This window comes from Melanotaenia boesemani, chromosome 5 (assembly GCF_017639745.1).
Source record: "Melanotaenia boesemani isolate fMelBoe1 chromosome 5, fMelBoe1.pri, whole genome shotgun sequence".
In the NCBI taxonomy this organism is placed as follows: Eukaryota; Metazoa; Chordata; class Actinopteri; order Atheriniformes; family Melanotaeniidae; genus Melanotaenia; species Melanotaenia boesemani.
The window spans coordinates 16,550,468-16,572,049 of record NC_055686.1 but is presented as its reverse complement, the minus strand read 5'-3'; the positions used below and the strand labels follow the sequence as shown (position 1 = coordinate 16,572,049).

Here is a 21,582-nt window from a genome sequence, read left to right as displayed (position 1 = left end):
TGCTCATTCAGTCTGGCTGCATCAAGAAAGGGAGACAGTAGGATTATGTTTGCTTTATTTTTATTGTCTTAAGCTTGATTAAAGGCTTAACATAATGGTTTAATTACAACCATGTGGACATACATTTTTTTTCCTCCCATTGATGCAGGCAGAGGAACCCTGATGATGTAAGTATAATGTGACAAAAGTTCAACACTTGGGATTATGTGCTTTTTCCTTTGGTTGTATATCTCTGCACCAGCTGCTGTCTTCAATTATGTAATGACTCCTGCACCATTTAAACCATACATTAGCACAGCATCATCATGCATTATGAGGGCTTCCCAGCAGCACAATGCTACATTCATCATTGTCTCAATTCTGAAAACACAAGGTTCACCTTTTGCCACAAGTGTGTGTGTGTGTGTGTGTGTCTGTCAGTGACGTGCGGTGAAGTTTATGGTTGGTGAGGCAGTGATTTACAATTGTAAGAACTGAAAAGAGCATCTTATTTCAATATTCATTCAACAGCATGCAACTACTGGTAATGATTCATATCCTGTCAGCATTCCTCTTTCAAATACACTCACACACCTACTGTCACTAACTCTTCAGTGAGAAAAGTAGCTACTTGCTGTCCTAAAAGTCGCTAGAAAGCGCTAAATGACATCATCTAATGTGCATAATAGCCTGGTACATAGTAATGGAGGCTGCTGTAGAGAGGAATATCATGGGAAAGGCAAAAATGGACGAAAAGACAAGCTAAAAATATTTAAAAAGGCAAAACTAATAAAAAAAAAATTATTTGGTTGATATTTTCTTTTATTCTAGTTTAATTTTATTAAGTGTAGGTTGTTTTCTAATTAGGAGGCTGCAACATTTCACAACATTTGTTTTCCTCCACACTCTTCATTAATAGACATTAATATCTGACTGTAAGCCAGCACGAGATCATCTAGCAGCAGCTTTGAACGTTTCATCTTCAGCCTGGTCATGAAACAGGTGATCATCTCCTGCTCTGAATGCAGCTACTGCTGCTGCCAGAAGCCTCTTCTGATTGCTTTTGGACAGGGGGGGCCTGTGCAGCAGCACCCACTCCTCATTGAGAAGAATATCGCTAAGTTGGCAACACTCACACACCGCGTTGGTGTGTGAGTGCGCCCCCTTGAGGTGAGGCAGAGTACTGTTAAACGGGAATAGTTCTCTCACAAATACATTAAATACATTACACAGACCATCGAGAGTCATGGTGTATAACAAATATTTCTGTAAAGTTCATATTGGAAATATGCTGAGGAACAGAAAACGGCGGGTGTCATGCAACCCAGTTTGTATTGGATGGTACAGTCAGAGCTGAGGCACAGCTCGCCCGTGCCTCCACCAGGGTTTCTGCACTGGATTTGATCGGGAAATACTCAAATTTGGCAATTTTTACTTAATAAACTGTCAAAAAAGTGTTAGTCATACTAAAAAATGGCATTTTTAACACAGATCAGTGAAAAATATTAATATTTATTGTATATAAATGCCTCACCTGCCTCCCCTGACCGCACGTCACTGGTGTGTGTGTGTGTGTGTGTGTATACATACACACACACTTACATATATAGATATGTATATATACACACACGTGTATGTATATATATACATATGTGTATATATATATATATATATATATGTGTGTGTGTGTGTGTGTGTGTATATATACACACACACACACACACATAGTGTGAGGCAGTAAAAACTTATTTCCTCACCCTTACATTAATAACGAAAAATAAATCAGTAAATAAAAAATAAACAGTGAACACCCAGTGATAATCAAACACCCTCTTCATTTTCTGTTCCTTGTAAAAATAATTTCTTCTCAAGCCTCAATGTTCCTACAGTCCTGTTCTATGCCCCTGTTCTGCCACCTGCTGCTCCATTGAGCTGACATCCAGGTCCCTGGGATCTTCCTGGTTTTTGGCGGCCACCATCCGAGTGACCGGGGTTAGCAGATAAACCCATGGGAAAACCTTCAGGTGTGCAGGTGGAGACAGCTAAATTGTTGCTGGGATTTTTTTAACTATATCTAAGAAGAGAACTGGTGGAATATTTTAGTACGAAGCACTCTGTGTGCCTACTTGAGCTACAACTGTTCACTAAAAAGCTGTTTTCCAGTGGAGCTTCCCAGCTTCAAGTCTGTTTTGTACAAACTGAAATTTTCCACAGGTGAAGCTCCCAGGTGTGACTTCTTCTCACATGCTGAGTCCTGATCGCCAGCTGTGACTCAAAGCTCCTGAACATTAATTGTTAAATGTATAGACCAGCATCCGAGACCCAATTAGGATTACTTTAAAAATCACATACGCAAGAGACCTTCAGCTGTGAACTTGGTCTTATTTTCAGAAGGCACAGTGTGCAAAGAGAGGATGAGAATGATAAAGAGCCCACTTGGACTGTTTGTTCTTTTTGGAGCTGCAAACTGTTATGCCCTGAACACGCCTGTCACCATAGTAACAGTGTAATTTTCTGACACCAAGATAGAGGATGATGTTGCTACACAAATAGACATCTAATGACTGATGCAGCGTGTTTGATGCATGTGAAATAAAAACTGAGTGATTTGGTTCTCCTCCTTTGATCTGCTCGCGCTCTCTGCTTTTCATTCCTTAATGCCCGTCTCGGCTCCTTGTCGCAGTCTGAGCTTGAGCCGCTTTCCTGCCTTCTCTGCTTGCTCTTCTCTTGCAATGAATCCTCCCCGTCTGACTTTCTGCATCTCTGTTTCGGCTCTTCAGCTTCCCTCTCATTTCTACTGCAGTGCTTTGATTCAAGCTGAAACAGTTTTAAACCCACAATGGCATAGACGGGCCTCACTTTGAGTCATGCACACAGTCAGGAACACACACGAAAGCTTTAACGTGTTACAGAACAAAAGGCATCAGCAGCATGTGTGTGTTGACGTGTGGCCTCTGAGACACCTGAGTTTAAACTTGTTCTGCAGAACAGTTTTAGCCCTTAATGAGATGTCTCCTCACGCACACAAACACAGTATAAACACTCTTTCTATCCCTCTCCATGAGTCTTTCTTACGCACTGACACCCATAATCATTTGCTTCAGCAAAGGGTGTCACTAGCTGTTGACTGAAACCCATTCTGGGGGAGCAAGAGGAAATGCTTCATCCTGCTGGCCTTCTTTTGATGCATTCATTAGAAATTGGATTTGTCAGTGTGGTCAGCAGGCAGCATTGATTTCTCTGGTTAATTGATGTGTGCATTGTTAATCCATCGGCCGTGGTTGCCCATGGCTTAGTCATGCACCACTGTGCTGCTAATGTTTAATGATGCATTTAAATCTGGAGGCAGAAAGTACAGGCAGATAGTTTCTTTTTTCCAGCTTCTTGTCATCTAACCGTGTTCATCACTGGAACACAATCTGCACACCAAATGTGTGGTGGCTTGCACCCCAGAGGTTTTATACCATCATCACATCAAGAAACTGAGTAGATCTGAATGGGGGCATTATATAATATGTGTCATCAACAGTTCTGTTGAAACTATAGGCTGGGATGTTTTACTGCTCTGCCTTTGGGTGCTAGTTCTCAGACAGCTTGAAAATTGTCCCTGAAAGCAATCTTTGGAAAGTGAGGGATGGAAAAGGAATGGATGTGGCAGTGAACCACACCTGCCAGGCAAGTGATGGGAGATCCTTCATAGGATGCCTGTTAATGTGGTGAAACGGTTGTTAGTGGACAAGATTTTGTTCTGGGAAGTTCAGAAGAAAGGACTTCCCACTAATGATCCCACTTATAGTCTGAGTAGTATTTAATAATAAACAATAAATAAATAAATAATAAACAATGAAAATGAAGAAATAATCAAAGGGAAATAAACATTCCTGTGGAAAAAATGCTGAAACATAAATAAAATGGTGTAAAAATAACTATTAGGATGTATATTTTATATAGTACAGTAAATAAATTTAATTAGAAAATGGACTGAGTTAAACAGTTAATTCTTCTATTTATCTCATGAGAATTGAATTTTTCTAATCTATAATTTATTCTGCTGCTCTTTTTATATCCAGTTTTTATATTTAAATGAATGTTTAGAGAAGGACGAGCACACAGCCATCAACACTATCAATGAACAAGATAATTAATCACCTAGTTTATCCACAACATTGACTATGGGTGGATTAAATCAGTGTAGTCGGATGGAGTATGTCTCAGAGCCACAGGGTGAGCATGTCTTCTGTCAGCAATATACACACATTCACCTATTTATAAAGATTAGTTTATTCTTCACATCAAAGACATTTTGCTGTCATACATGCTTTCTCATGTCAGTCAACATGTTTACACGATAATAGATAAGAGACTCAATTACTGTACTGGAATCAAGACTTTTAAAATGTACTTAAACATGTTGGTTCAAGTTAAATCTAAATCACTCAAATTATATGGCTGGGGTTGAAATATTTGTGTATATAAAGTATATAGTCAAATAGGCTAATTTCAGTCTAAATGCTCTAAAAGCCCTGCAGTTCCTGGAGAGAACACAGTCGAGGAAGCAGTATTAACTTAATCACATTAATTTTCATTTATTAATTTTGTATGAATAATGGCCCTCCTTTGCTTCTAGTTTCACTAATGTAAAACAGAAACAAACTGGACTCAAAACAGAATCTGGAAACCATCTGGGATTTAATAACAATTTTATTCATTAGCTTTTTGTAAATCCTTCTGTATTGAAACAAATTACCAAAAGAAACCCAGAAATATTAGCAAGAGGGTACTCATTAAACTACAGCCACCATGTTCTTGGATGAAATGGTGAGCTGCTGCTGTTATTTCAGTTTTCCTTCATTTACATGATTAATCTTTTCCTTTACTCTAATTATGCTTTAACCATCTTTTAGCATCTGTGTCATATTGTTGGAATACTTTGAACAGCATGTGTACAGTTAGATGTAGGGTAGTCCTTCTTGGGAAAAGCAGCATAGAAGTGGGCAGTATTAGTGGGTGGATGGATCAGATTGGGGTTGTACTGATTGACAGGAGGCTTACTGACTGACAGAGCAATCCATTCTTTCTGTCTGAGACTCTATGCACCCCATCCTCCTTGTCTATTCTCTCTTTATTTAAGCAGAGGGATTACAGCAAAGCAAGCAGCTAAGGGATTATTGAACAGCAGTAAAGGGATTAGAGGGGAAAGTTGCACCTCAAACACAGCAGCAGACCCCTGTGGCCCATGTAAGAAACTCATGTATGGGTTAGGAAGTTGGCTCCCTGGCTAGCTGCTGTTAACAGGGCTCTGTCGAGGATTCTAACATTTGAAGGTGCTTGACTTGCTCAGTTGACAAGATTTTACAGCCCTACTCCCGTAGCAGAGCGGACAAAGGGATCAACAAAATAAAAGCCCCAAAACAGGACTAAACTCTCTGCACTCATTTATCCACTGAAGCTAGTTTAAGTCTGGGATCCAAATAAGGAAGTATTAAGAATCCAGAAACACAAAACATTTGCTTCCCTCATGATGTTAAGACGTCATCTAAGGAGGTATTTACCCTATTTTGAGGCACTCAGTAATGTCATAATTTTATCTAAATTTGGCACAAAAAGAAATGAAAATTTCTTTTCATTTCAAACAACACAGCAAACACAAATTATTTGACTTTATTTGCTAAGTTTATTAACACAAAACTATGCAGCTTTGCTGTAAATTACAAACTGGACTCATTTTAGTGCAGTAACCTGAACATCTTGTGGTGGATTAAGCTGATGTTTGGTAGGAGTTACTATTGTTATTGAAGTATTTAACCACTAGTGGTGATTAAGAAAAGCTCTTGAGTAATTCTTAATTTTGTATTGCTGAAGGTAAAGATTAAACAATGCGGCTACCTACGCTGAAAAATGAGAAGTACGCATTCATGAATTGTGTGTATTAAACTGCACCCTGTGGAGATGAGAGCTCTCAGAATTAGGCTGACATTGCATTTCATTAATGTGTGTATACTTAATTCCCCCCAATCAGGCTTTCATCAGTGAATGCTTATGTTAGTGCATCCTCCAGGTCTCCTGAGCTTTCTTTGCAGAAGTTGGTTTCATCTACCTACATCCATCCAGCTCTTAAAAATTTCCATTTCAGTGCTTTCATTGTTAAAAAAAAAAAAAAGAAGCTATTTTTAGCACCTATGTTAAGCAAGAGCAGTTTGAGGAATTAATCTTGGATTATTGGAGATGTTTATCATTCATAATCATATGCATTGTTACAAACTAAAATCCTTTAATCAAAATCCCACCAATAACAGTGTTAATTGCCTTAAAAGTTGGAAACTGTATTTAACTTGTTTGGGAGGCCTGAGGAGATGGTGGATTTCAGAATTTGATCAAACACAATTTAAAGGCCAGTCAGTCCTCAATAAACATTAGTAAAAACCTAAAGTTGAAGCTTTTTGGAGTGCCTCACTTTCTCCTTTTTAAACCTGAAGCTGAATTCACTAAATATATACGTGTTGTCCACCCGACCCTTTCTTCAGTTTATGTGAACTCTTGAATTTTGTCTGTGTTGACCATTATAACGTTAGCAATGCATTGATTTCATTGTTAGATTCCAAGCAGCTTTTCTCAAAGAATAAATGAACCAGCTCAGTCTTTTTCTGACATACTGCAAAGACATTGAGACAAAATTTTACAGCCTTTAAATGGTAAATGGACTTTACATTTCACATTCACCCATTCACTCACACACACACACACCCCCGAATAGGCACATCAGGAGGCAACGTGGGGTTAAATGTCTTGCTCAAGGACACTTCGACATGTCAGTGGAAGCCTGGAATCGCTCCACCGGTTGGAAGATGACTGCTCTTCCTCCTGAGCTACAGCCGCTCCATTAAAGTAGACATCTGATAATAAGTAACCAAATTTAAAGCTATGCGGGGGGCTTTTACTTGACATTTCCTTGTTAATACCATCTTTCCAGCTCAAATAAAATAATTTCTCCCTCAGCTTTGTAGAAATGGCCAAACTAATGAGTAAAGGGAGATTTTTCATTTCCACTCTCACCCACCACCGGGTGAATGCTCAGGATGGGGGATTGAATCAAACTGAAGATGTAATCAGGTGGCTTCCTTACTTAGGCAACTTTTATGACTTTTGCATTATATCAATACAATCATATTGAATTAGACTGAAACAAATTGGATTTGCATTGAGCTTTTTTTTACTTTCTCTTGCCCTGAGATGACTTTTGTTTTGAGCTGAAGGCAGTAAGCTGCACTGGATATGAGCTGGTTATTTCACAGTTCTAGTCTTTATTACTTCAAAGAATAAAAACTTCAATCAGGAAAAAGCTGAGATTCATTTATGGAAAGAATCTTCCTTTCATTAGTTGCAGATCAGTAACCTCTGGCTGTGCTGGAAAGAAAAATTAAAAAAGGTATGTTAGGTGACTTACCACTCTGTTAAAGTCTCAATAGCTTCAATCATTGCTTCTGGCAAAGATGGCATTTAAAAAAAAAGACATTTTTAATTCAGAAGGGAGTCATGAATAATGCTGGTTTTATTAAACAGTTGCAGCAGAGAGAGGAATTAGGGATATAAGTAAACATTTAGACAAGTAAACAACCTTTGGTGAATAAAATGCAACCTTTTCTTTTAAAAAAAAACTTAGGGAAAGGCGCGGATGTGATTGGGAGGGGGCGAGGCTGTCAATCTTTGAGGATGTCTCGAAGGAGTTAGCGGAAAAAAGAAAAGCGTTCGGCCCGGCGAAGAAACGTCTCCGAGAGCTTCAGGTGAAGCACAGGATGGTCTACCCGGCAGCGCTCGTGTTTATATGGAACGGCCAGAAGAAAACCTTCACTGACGGGGAGGAGGCGCGAAGGTTTCTGCTACAGGCGTCGTAAGGACTGCAGGAAAAAAAAAAGAAGTGTGTGTTTCTGTAAACGTTGTAAGGTCAGTAAGGGTGGGTTGGGAGGGGCTTTTACAAGGAGCAGGCCCCGAGAGTTAGTCTCACGGACCAGGTAAACTAGGGACACTCGAGCTACAGTTGGGGATGGCTCGGGCGGGGAAGGGCAAGGGGGGGTTTGTTCAGCGATGTTACGCTGCGTTTTGTTCTTTGTTCTTTGTTCAGACAGCTTTTTTTATGGGCCAAGGTATTGTAATACAGTTCATTCTTATAAATGCCTATACATTTCAAGTTTCAGGTCACAGCTTTAACTTAGTTTTAAGGAGACGTCTAGGCGTATCAAAATAATATCATGGAATATTAAGGGATGCGGAGACCCAATTAAAAGGAGGAAGGTTCTTTCATATTTAAAAGCAAAAAACACAGATATAGCACTAATTCAGGAATCTCACATAGCAGGGGAAGAAGATGCACAGAAATTTAAGAGAGATTGGGTGGGGACAGTGTTGCACAGCTCATATTCCAGTAAACGAAATGGGGTCATGATTCTGATAAATAGGAAATTGAGCTTTGTGCTCTTAAAGAAATATAATGATAAGGAGGGTCGTATGGTTTGTGTAGAGGCGCTTATCAATGGGGTCAGAATTGTTTTATGTAATATTTATGCTCCCAATATAATAGATCCAACATTTTTTCACTCGGTTAATAGTATGATGGGTAACAGAGAGGGTCAAATTATCTTGGCCGGAGATTTCAACCAGGTGATTGATGGATTAATTGATAAAAGTCAAATGAGTGGACGGTCTTCGCCTGGAGACAGAGAAGCGATACATATGCTGGCAGAAGACATAGGTTTAGTAGATATATGGAGGCTAGTACACCCATGTGAGAGAGAATACACATTTTACTCACACTGTCATAAAACATACTCAAGAATAGACTTCTTCCTGATATCCAGAACCCTGGTTGACTCTGTAATTGGTTGTGATATTGGGACAATATTTATAAGTGACCATGCTGCAGTTGAACTACATATTAATATAAATGTTGATAGGTCAAGAAAGGGGCGTTGGAGGCTCAATACTACGCTTCTACAAGATAAATCATTCAGTGAGGAGATTTCAGAAGATCTTAAAATGTTTTTTGAAATTAATCTGGGCTCCACAGATAAGGTTGCCTTAGTATGGGATGCATCTAAAGCGTATATGAGGGGCAAGATAATAGCACATGCCGCAAAGAAAAAAACGGAATATCGGGAAAAAGAAAACAGGATGGAGAAAGAAATAAAACTGTTGGAAAAAAACCTGGCAAAGCACTATTCAGAGGACAAATATAAAGAACTTTGTAAAAAGAAATTTGAACTACATGATATTCATAACAAGAGAGCAGAATATGCATTGTTTCGACTAAGATCAACATTCTATGAGGGAGGGGAAAAAAATGGAAAAATATTGGCCAGACAATTAAAACAACTGGATAACCGCACCAATATACCAATGATTAAAAAGAAGGAACAAGTAATAACTTCCTCAAAAGAAATAAATGACATTTTTAAATCATATTATCAAAGTTTGTATACATCCTCAGGTATGCTTAATGAGACAAATGTCGATTTATTTTTCTCAGATCTAGAATTGCCGAAATTGACTGTTGACCAAATGGAAAAACTGGATACGCCGATAACCGAAGGAGAGATTAGAGCAGCTATCTTGACTATGAAGAATGGGAAATCACCAGGTGTAGATGGCTATCCAATTGAGTATTATAAAAAATATATTGACATTTTGAGTCCAGTCTTGCATAAAGTTTATTTAGAAGCACTTGATTCAAAATCCCTCCCAGATTCATTCAACGAAGCCCTGATCTTTTTGATTCCTAAAAAAGATCGAGACCCCTCTGATCCAGCAAATTATCGCCCCGTCAGTCTTTTGGGGGTTGATTGCAAAATTCTAACAAAGATTTTGGCTTCCCGGTTAGAGAAAATTCTACCTTCAATCATAGACTGTGATCAGGTTGGTTTTATCAAGAACAGATGTTCTGGAGACAATATGAGGAGACTTGTGCATATAATCCATAGCAGCAGGGATTGCTTGGACCCAGTGGCAGCTTTTTCATTGGACGCGGAGAAGGCCTTTGATCGGGTAGAGTGGGGATTTCTTATGACAGTCTTGTCTAGATTTGGTTTTGGACCAGTTTTTTGTTCCTGGGTGAAGACCGTATATTCAGATCCAAAGGCCGCAGTTCTGACAAACGGGCTTGTATCAAAATTCTTTTCAATCTCCAGGGGAATGAGGCAGGGATGCAGCCTCTCCCCGTTGCTTTTCACAATATTTCTAGAACCATTAGCTTTAAAAATTCGAGCTGACTCAGGAATTAAAGGCGTGACAGCAGGGGGCCGAGAACACAAGTTGTTCCTTTACGCAGATGACATCTTAGCAGTGTTAACGGACCCGGTGCAGTCCCTGCCAGCTTTACTGAAGTGTGTTGATTTCTATTCAAATATATCTGGATATAAAATAAACTGGAATAAATCTGAAGGCATGCCTCTCTCTTCTACATGCCTGTCTAGATATGTTACAGCCTTTAACTTTAAATGGTTTCCATCAGGCATGAAATATTTAGGTATTCTGCTAAGTCCTAATTTAGAAGAAATAATGCGATTGAATATGGAACCTCTCCTCCTTAAAACAAGAACAAATTTAGATAAATGGGGGAAATTACAACTTACATTATGGGGGAAAATTAATGTGATTAAAATGATAGTGGCTCCGCAGTTCAACTATATTTCCATGATGTTACCTGTGAAAATACCGCCGGACATATTTGCTCAATTTGAGAAGATGGTAAAAGAATTTTTATGGGATAATAAAAAACCAAGAATCAATGCCAAGAAGATGTGGGCTCCAAGAGAAATTGGAGGACTTGCACTTCCGAATGTAAGACTTTATAATCTGGCATTTGAAATGTCAAGGTTGGCAAAACACTGGTCAACAGACACGGCAACGAGATGGATCGGGATTGAGCAGGAGCTGGTGAATCCTTATACGCTGATGGACATTCTATCTCAGGAGTCAAGTGCTTTTGGTTTAGATGTGCTTAGTAATCCAGTCATCATGTACTCTAAACATGTTTGGAATGAGGTACATAAGCTGTGTGAGGTATCGCATTTAAAACAACCATATGCCTCCTTGTGGAATAACTCTGCTGTACGAATTGGTCAAAAAACTGTTAATTGGAAAGAGTGGAGGGAAAAAGGAATTAACAGAATTGGTCAGTTCTGTAAAGATGGCGTGATTATCTCTTTTGAAGAACTAATCCAAAAATATGGTTTAGAAAGGAAGGAAAACTTTTGGAAGTATTTGCAATTAAGAAACTGCATTAACAAGGGTAAATTTGTCAACAAATCTAATCCGGTGGTGGATTATTGTAATGTAACAGAGGGAATGCGTAAGGCAGCTTTATTTTATAAAATCTTTAATAATTTACAAAAAGACATTTGTGACAACCTAAGGGTTGTGTGGCAAAAAGACCTGGGTTGTAATATAAATAAAGAACAATGGCGAACAATACTTTCACATTCTAGTAAATACATAAAGGAGGCTAGAGGACAGTTTACTCAGTATAAAATTATACATAGATGGTATTATACACCATCTAAACTTAAAAGAATGGGGATCATGCTTAATGATAAATGTTGGAAGTGTCATTTGGCTCCTGGAACACTTTTACATGCCATTTGGGAATGTGGAGAGGTATATCCGTTTTGGGAAAGGGTGGTCAAATGTATGGAAGAGTGGATTGGCAGAAAAATTCCCTTATCACCAAGATTATGTTTATTGGGGGATCAATCAGTATTGCCAGGGATAACAAAAGGTCACTATGTGGTCATAAAGACGGGGGTGATAACGGCAGCACGGGTAATTCTTACTGTATGGAAGGATCCCTCCCCCCCAAGTTTTGATAGATGGATGGACAATATTACAAAGATAGTTTCATATGAGAAATTACTGGCGAGACTGAAAGATAATCTAGATATATTCTCCGGATCTTGGGGTTCTATCTTTAATTAATGAATCAAAGGCAAGGATGTTTGTAAATCTACTTTTCTATTTTTTTTTTTTTTTTTTTTTTTTTTTCTCTCTGTTTATAGGCAATTTTTTGGTACTTTTACTTTGAAATGTTTGTGTACCATATTTGCTTATATGGGTATGTATGTGTATATATATATATATTTTTTTTTTTTTTTTTGTTTCCTTCTACAAAGTTTGACCTTGGGCCCAAATAAGAAAATGTGAAATATTTTGGCTGTCTGTATGTTCAAAGTTGTTTAAAATTGTAAAAGTTAAAAGAAAATAAAAACTTGAATTATAAAAAAAACTTAGAGCCACTCAGTCAATATTACTGAGATCAGCAGAAACAACTTAGCAGTGCAAACTGTTTTCGATCAATCCAGCAGTAGCAATAAAACATGACTTTATAAGGAGTTGCAGCTCTGGAAATTTTCATCCATTAATAAATTATTAATATAGCCTCCTCAGACACACTATATTGCCAAAGGCATTGACTCACCTGCCTTGACTCTTGTATGAACTTAAGACACATCCCATTCTTAGTCAAATGAGTAAAATATGACGCAGGCCCAACCTTTGCAGCTATAACAGCTTCAACTCTTCTGGGAAGGCTTTCCACAAGGTTTAGGCGTGTTTATAGGAATTTTTGACCATTTCTCCAGAAGTGCATTTGAGAGGTCATACACTGATGTTGGAGGAGAAGGCCTGGCTCTCAGCCTCCGCTCTTATTCATCCCAAAGGTGTTCCATCGGGTTGAGGTCAGGACTCTGTGCAGGCCATTTAAGTTCATCCACACTAAACTCGTTCATCAATGTCTTTATGGACCTTGCTTTGTGCACTGGTCATTTTGGAACAGGAAAGGGCCATTTCCAAACTTTTCCCATAAAAGTCAGGGGCATGGAATTTTCTAAAATTCCTAGGTATGCTGAAGCATTCAGAGCTTCTTTTACTGGAACTTAAGGGCAAAGGCAGCTCCTGAAAAACAACCCCAAACCATAATCCCCCCTCCACCAAACTCTCCTGGCAACCTTTCCATTGCTTTTGGTGGTGTATGGCTTGGATGCAGCTGCACAGCTGTGGATGAAGTTTTCTTTGCACTGTTGAGGTGCAAATTTTGAAGTTTGGAGGTCTGTAGCAACTGACTCTGCAGACAGGTGCCGACTTTTGTACACTATGCCCCTCCGCATCCGCCGGCCCTGCTCAGTCATTTTATGGGGCCTACCACTTTGTGGCTGAGTTGCTGTCGTTCCCAATCACTTCCACTTAGTTATACTACTGACAGCTGACAGTGGAATATTTAGTGAGGAAATTTCACAACTGGACTTGTTACACAGGGGGTATCCTTTCACAGTACCACGCTGGAATTCACTGACCCATTCCTTCACAAATGTTTGTAGAAACAGTCTGCATGTCATTGTTATACACTTGTGGCCATGGAAGTGACTGGAACACCTGATTTCAATTATTTGGATGGGCGAGTGAATACTTTTGGCAATATAGTGTAAATAGCAGGAGGTAAGAGTTTTGGTACTGTTAGTGTAAGGTGGGATTTAAGAGTCTGGTAAGCCGAACCTTGATTAAAAGCTCTGTGTTGGTCATTAACTGTCATGAGCAACAACATGTAATCATTAATGTTTGTGGAGTGGATTTAACAGGAAATGTAATTATTGTAGTTTTATCCCACGTAACGGTGAGAAATGTTTACAACTCTACAGTTCCACTGAGAACAGATTAATCTGTTATTATAGATTAGTAGGCATGAATTTTCAGCTGGAACAAATTATTTCTTGGACTACATGGAAGCCAATGGAGACCTCATTAAGAAGAAATTTAGGACTTTGTTGTAAATGTCTCAATATTTAATGCGTGCCAATCATGAGAGGTCTATCTCTTACTCTTTGTCTGAAAGCTGCAGGCAGCCACTCTGATGTGTTGGAAGGTCACTTGTTTTGAATAAAAACCAACGTTTGATTAAAAATGGAAAACGAAATCACCACAAGGACAGCACTGTACAGAAAGGCTACATTTCATTTAGTCATAGACTTACGGTTTATTGGATTTTATTCATGTGTGGACAGGGTACTCCTGCTGCCTCTTAATACTTGTCTATAATTGGTGTAATATGGTCAGTGCTTGAGTAAATTTTGAAATGAAAGAACTGATGCCACCATATTCATCTTCAGATACAGACTGAATTCTAATAAGGGGCCCACTTTCTGTATGTCCAATCTCCTCAGCTCCTAGCGGTGAACATCTGGAGGCACATTGTGGAAAGTCTTCTATTTTCACATGCTACACCAAGAAGTCCCAGAGGGCTCTGCAAATGCTCATCAAGACAGCACAGTGCATCAGTGGTACCCCGCTTCTTGCAATGTGGAACATTTATCAGGTGTGTTGTTGGTGCAGGGCTGTAAGCATCACCCGGGACCCAACTCATCCTGGCTACCACTACTTCCAATTACCGCTTTCTGGCAGGAGAAACGGGACAATTCAGTAGCACACAACAATACTGAAAACAGTTTTTTCCCCCCAAGCTGTTAAAATAATGAACATTGCCTGAACTCTGCACCCCTTCTCTCTACCATCAACTCTTATGGAAGGATTACTAATCAAAACCCAAATGACGGTATAGCTGCTCTATGCTGTGTGTGTGCTTGCTATGGTCCTACGTTTCCCTTGTTATATTCTGTATGCCTTACAGGTGCCATCCAAATTCCATATTTGACCCTCAATGTTGTGGTGGCAATGCTACAACCCTTCCACATTAGAAAATTTGATATTATTAATTGCATCAACTACAAAAGCTTGTGAGGCTCATCTGCATTTGAACCACAAATATGTACATATGCTTCTGAAAGAGCAGCAATTTGACAGCTTTGAGGTCAGTTCCTGACATTTGAATCTGACCACATTTATTCAAAGCTGGAAAAATCAGCCACAATATTAAAATCACTGATCATCTCTGTGTGAGGGTGATGCTCTGAGGAGGTAACCTAACATTTATCTTCATACAGCAGGTACAGATGAAGGTCCAGTCTCCAAACTTCTCAGATCCCACTGCATCTAGAAACCACAGGACACAGCTGAAGATCCTGGATCAGAGCTGTGTGGGGGCATGAGGAGTCCTACATGACATCAGGTAGGTGCTTTATATGCAGCCGGTGAATCTGTGTGCAAAACAAGTCATATACACCCACACAACACAGGTTTGTTCACTTTATTTTATGTGTAGCTTTTATTAGAGCCAACCTCTCATGTAGCTTTCAAGTTCATTGTCCCTTTTAAGTAAAATTAAATACTTCAGCAAGACTGAAGAGTCCTGACAGAAGTTTAATTGAGATATCTTGAATTAGCAGGTGGTTATTCATATAAAACAAAAAAGCGGGAAACTTAAATTTTTGCACACATCCTGTTATTTTATATGACAATTTCTGATAGCATGAGTTCTAGGGAAAGAAAAACATAATACTATTTTCCACTTGTATTTTTCTCCAGTTTATTTCAGTTTTTTTCCACAGAAGAGTACATCATAAACATGGCTGTTAGTCACTGCTGGCTAAGACACAAACACTGAGAATTGTTTACATTATTGCATGAATTGATGCCACTATTTTGCATGTGCAAATATATAGTAAAGGAGGGGGAGGATGAGACATTATGAAAAGGTGTTTGGATAGATGAGGAAGAGAAAAACAACAGGGAGAGGAGGAGGGACTCTGCATTAGTGTTCATCAAAAACATTCATACAAGCCCATCACGTCATCTCTTCCCACAAAAAAAATACTCAGATACAGCCCGATCATCACATCTGAGTTTAAACTACAACATCTGGGTGATAGACCAGTTTCCTTAACTCTGTAAACTGCTTTGGATGGTGTTACTATGGAGACAAAGCTGAAACACTCAAGGGCCAGCATGAATATTTTGCACCAGTACATATATGAATATTAATATCTATTAGTGTCTGAATATGTTCTGGAAGATGCACCAAGGATTGGCTGAGTTTGTCGTATTTCCTTACACGCACGCATTTTCCACTCATTTATGCAAACATTACAAATATAACGGAGTCTCCAGAGTCTCTTATTAGAGGAGCTAATGTCACATAATTTGACATAAAATGAGTTAATAAATGAAGTGGTCGATCCTCGGAAAATAACATCACGTAAACACATTAAAGCAAAGTCCCATAATCCCATTTACACCTAGCATTAAAAATCCCCATAGACATTAATCATAATCTCTGCTTGGGTTTCAGGGGAAAAAAAAGTGGACCAACTGTTTCAGAGACTGCCTGCTCATCTTTAAAATGACATACAGCTGATCTGGCTTTACTACCAAAGAAATTGGCTCCACTTGGGGATTCAAAAACCAAACGTGCATTTTACTGATACAGTAATGGAACTTAGTGTAACTTCAGATGTTTCAGGCATGTCTGGCTCTGTCCTTGACATTTGTGCTTTGCTGGTTATCTACAAAACGTTGGGCTACATGTTATTTTCCCTCACTCCCATCTGTACTCAGTTTTCACCTTGAAAAAAGCAAGTCTAAATGCGAGCAGCAATTACACATTCCCAGAATGCACAGCGACCACAAAGATTGACCAAGTCTTGCAAAGGTGAGCATATTAAAAAGAAAATGTATGCTTTTTATCTGAACCCTGCAAACTATAAAGTTAACATTTAGTAGTCAAAGTTTAATCTACTCACTTTATATGAATACAGTGTATGAGGCAACAGCACTGGCAGGGAAATTGTGGCTTTTAATTCCAAGTAGATGTTAAAACCTTGTTAACGTCATACATGGTTAGCTCACTGTAGTGCAACATTTTTAAGACTATCATCACTGCAGTGGAATGTATCACCATTTAAACATATAAAGCCTCTAAAATATTGAATATGTTTCATAATTTGACAGAAGATTAGTAAGGGTACCATTGTTGAGCTAATCACTACAACTAGGAATTAAGCAGCTACTAGAAATTTCCACTAAACTAATTCAGACAGTCATACCTCATCTGATCTTTACATCCATCAGGTGTCAGGATATGCATAGCACTTTCATTATGTGTATGTGGTCTAACTATGCCCAAACTGGGGGTTCACAGAAAAAAGATGTGCTTTTCCTCCTCCTCAGTACAATCCCCCTATTACTCCTCCATCTCTCTTCATTTCCAGGGCCAGATTGTCAGATAGTACTTGCTGCTGCCCCCTCCCTCTACCTCTACCCTCTCGCTCTACTCCTCAATTTCCAGTATCAGGTCGTCTCCCTCCAGAGAGGCGTCAGGCGACACATGGATAGCCTTAACGGTGCCGGACATGGGGGAGTTGACCACGGTCTCCATCTTCATGGCAGACAGGACACACAGCGGTTGACCCTTCTCCACCTGTCAATGTAAGGATGGTTCAGAGCGTTATAAAAACTATTGTTAGCAAGGAGTTTATATTAAAGTGCTAAAGCCAGCAACCAATTCTAAGAGGTAAAGATTTTATTTTATGTTGCAGGTTTTATGATTTTGCATCTAATCAAATGCAGTGAAGACGACTGAAATTTAATTTGGGTTTGTAAACAGTTTTTCTGATGAAAACGGCTAAAATACACTTGTAACAGCCCTGGAAGTTGGTAATGGCTTTAAGTTGGATTCATTTGGTTTGATTAGACCAGCGGTGTCAAACTTGTTTTAGTTCTGGGACCACATACAGCACAATTTTGAACTCAAGTGGGCCAGACCAGCAAAATAATATAACCTAGAAATAATGAACACTTCTGTTTCCCTTTGTTTACATGCAAAAAGTCTTATCAAGTTGTTCACGTTTAATGAACTATCCTTTTAGAACACATTACGAACCTGAAATTTCTGGAGGAAAATGCCCCAATTCATCATCTAAGATGCATTACAACTTAATTCACAATAGATCTACAATATGATTAAGACATTGAATCACAAGTACTGAAAAATACAGTATTTTACATTATAATTAAATTAACTTTTCAAGAGCTCAACATTATTTAGAATGTTTATTTCTTCCTGTGTGTAGTACTCCTGACCACATGAACTGGGTCAAGTGAGATCTATTAATATATAACAGGTTATCCCCCTACCTTGTAAATGTTTTGTATTTAAACGCAACCTCACATGGATAAATTAGCAATTGCAGTTACTTTCATAAAAACAGCCTTAAAAAAAAGCAGTTACTGTCCTATGTCATTGTTACATTGACCAAAGTGGAGCCTCTGGAGGGCCGGTTTTGGCCCCCAGGCTGTATGTTTGACACCCCAGATTAGACAGTCATTTGGAAAAAGTAAGACTTCATGAAAACTGCAGACCAACTTGGATATAATCCTTTTTTGAAATTTCTCTACAGATGAAGCTGATGCACTCAAGCAAATAATGTGCATAAAGTAGCTCAGCGGCATGTTACACCTTCAAGATTAAGTGCAATAATTAGGACCTCTATAGGGTTTCTCAGAAAAGTGAATAAAAACATCACCTAAATGAACAATTATTTGCCTAATGTCTTTTTAGGAAACATTCAGTGGTATTAGTTCATTGTCGAAGTTGTCAATTTAAAGAAAAAGCCAGAAAAATAGAATCCTCATTAACATAAATCCCACTAGGTGTTGCTCTGAAAGTTGCAGCTGAATGAAATTATGGAACAAGATCACTTGGCTGCCAATTAGACACTTCTGGGTCATTTCAATCACAAAGGAAACTCCTGCAGCCATAAAGATTATTTAACTTGACTTCAAGTGTCTATTGCTCCTTATGCTATCATGAGATTTTAAGTAAACAAGTCTCTATGGCCTCTCTATGGCGAGTTATGCAAGCCCCTCACTGTCCACTCAGAGCAAAGGCCAGGTTCCATTATATAAAGGCGAGGGAAAAAGAGAACCTAGAGCTGTATTACGAGCAGAAATCTTTATGATAAACCAGAGGCATCACTTACAGTGAAAAATGTAATTCTAGCTGTGGACATGATGGTGGAAATGTCACGGCTTAGATTACCTCACTGCCTCAGGCACTTGTGAAGTATGAATTCTGCATCGTATCAAGGAGTGCTTAAAGATAAATTAATAATAGAAGACAAGGTCAAATAAAAGAAATTAAGAGTTTGAAAGCAGCCGCAGGACAATCTTCAAACACCTGATAACTGAGAGACGTCAGCCAGCAGATTTCAGAGATGGTGGACAACAATAAAAACTCTACAAGTTAATTCTGCTAAAGGAGGCAGAGTTTGCTTCTGAGGCCTTGGATGTAACGACCTTTTCTAAAGAAGAACGCTAAATTCACTAATGTTCGTACTTGAATTAAAAAGAAGCTAAAAAAGTATTTGTATGAGGAGCACAATGGAGAATGAAATAAAGCTTAAAGATGCAATGAAAAAGCACAAGTTGCCAATAAACTGACCTTGGATCCAACTTTCACTTTGACCTCTAAGACTTTTCCAGGCATGGGTGCTCCCACCTGACCCTTGATAGACTTCTGAGCCTTAGGATGGAACTTCATTTCCTGGATAAAAGGACAAAATAACAAATCATCTCTAGTCAGTCAATCTGGTGACCGTAGCAAAATCCTCGCAGCTCCATAAACCCCATCAACTATCCCCACCGTGCCTCTTTTTTCCCTTCCCTCCATACTTTCTGTGTACCTTCATGGCGACTGTGTCTTTCACCAGCACAGATCTCAGCTGGCCATTTAGCTCAAAAAAGACTTCTCTCTGGCCGGCCTTGTTCAGGTCACCCAGTGCCAGGGCCTTGATGTGGAGGATCTTCCCTCTCTCCAGCTCCACCTGAGGGGAGAGTATGTGGAGGAGGATCAGAACAAGCAGGATGAAAGAAAAATGAGAAGAGGTAGAGTGTGAAGAAGGAAGGGAGAGAAATTAGTTTATGTGAAAGAAGTGGAATTAATACCAAAGTGTTCAGTTTACAAGTTCAACTGAGGCAATAAAAACAGACTGCGGAGCCTTCTGAAATGGGAAAAAGTGAAGTTAGTGAAGTGAAATGTACGTTTCCTCCTCCAGTTATTTTCACCTGCAGTGAGCACTTTTCCAAGCATTAACTTGTAATAATGAGGTAGGAACAGCTCTCTAGAGGTACTTTGCCAACTTTAATTTAATATCACATTATCAAAACCAATATTTATCATCATAAAACATTGCACCTCAACACAGCCCAGTTTTCAGGAAGCTGAGTGAATATTTCAGACCAACCAAAGCAGCTTCAGCCAGAGACATTTTAACGGATGTCAATGTTTACAAAATTCATCTGCATGGTCATTTCTAATTTTAAACAATTATTGATGAAGGAATTCATTTTTAAAATATATTAGCTGTAAATCTATTTTCTGTTCAACAATGGAAACAAATTCAATGAAAGCATGAGGACCGGTGCACTGTTTGTATGGGTACCTCAGAGCTTCCCTTAGCAATCAGGAGACGTCAAATAAAACAGGCACTGCGCTGAATTATATTACAGCTCCTGCTCTAGTTCTGTGCACTACTGTGTGGTTTTTGCTCACTAAGTTACAAATCTTTGTTAACAGGTTCCGTGCATCACTACAGCAAAAAACATAAGTTATGGGAAAGTTTATAAAAAAAAAACTCTAGTTAACTGCATTAACTAGGAGAAATATCTGTCTATCTTCTAGCTGACAAACATTTGTGAGAGGTTTTAGTGGAAACAACCATGTCTGGAGCAGTTGTTTGTTGCAGAGCTGCATCAGCACGACAATAACCCATCATCCAAAAAGCACGTAATTGTTCAGATATAAAACATAAACCCGCATGTAAGACTCAGTGCTCAAGGTTCCCACACTTTAAGAGACTGAGTTACAAGTACTAAATGTGACCTTGTCTTTGTACCAGCAAGAATGATTGGTAATATCCAAATAAAAACTAATTCAACTGTGGTTTCACTGACTTCAACTTTGATAGTAAAAGACAAAAAAAATAGATTCTTTAGTCATTTGAAAAGAAATAAATAAAAGTATCTACGTAATGTGCTCAGACTTCAGTTACAACAGACTCATTGAACTACTGTGCCTCTGTCAGAGCCTTCGATGTCACACCTGGTCTAATTCCATCTGTCACCTTTTGCACTCTGAATCCCATCACATTGCAGTTATGTATCTTTGCAAACGTTGCACATGCTAAACATATGTGTATATATAGGCATAAACGTATATATAGAAAACATGTATGTGTACATATAGTATTATCATTACTATTGTTACTATTAGCATATAGCGTTGCTGCTACCATTATATACTGTTATTATTACACTGTTGCTTTTACTATTATTATTATCATCTCACAAGTGCCCTTAAAGTGTATTTATTCTATTTTTCTGCTTTCAATATTTCATCTTATTGTGTTTTGGTGTATTTTTGGGTATTTTGTGTACTATACCGGACTGCTACGACAACTTGATTTCCCCTTGGGGATAAATAAAGGCCTGCCTGCCTGCCTGCCTTCTTTCTTTCTCTTTATTTTAAAGTTGTCTATTTTCTCTTTTTGTTATTATACATCCATTGTTTCGGCTGACAGGCTTCAGGACAATCAGCTGATCACAACTGGAGCAGCATGGAGTAACACTGCAGTCCTGCAACTTAATTAGTGCAACAGTCACACAGCTCAACAA

The 21,582-nt window shown here is 38.7% G+C and overlaps 1 protein-coding gene across 2 annotated transcripts in view; it reads right to left on the bottom strand.

Moving 5' to 3' along the window:
* Positions 1–15,422: 15,422 nt before the first annotated feature.
* Positions 15,423–21,582, bottom strand: part of pcxb (pyruvate carboxylase b) — a 312,844-nt gene continuing 306,684 nt past the window's right edge. For both annotated transcript variants that reach the window (XM_041985524.1, XM_041985525.1), the window contains exons 25-27: positions 19,593–19,733; positions 19,352–19,453; positions 15,423–17,329 (exon numbers count right to left, since the gene is read on the bottom strand). In XM_041985524.1, the coding sequence (XP_041841458.1) occupies positions 17,180–17,329; positions 19,352–19,453; positions 19,593–19,733 (393 nt within the window). In that variant the 3' untranslated portion in view covers positions 15,423–17,179. The remainder of the gene's footprint in view (positions 17,330–19,351; positions 19,454–19,592; positions 19,734–21,582) is intronic.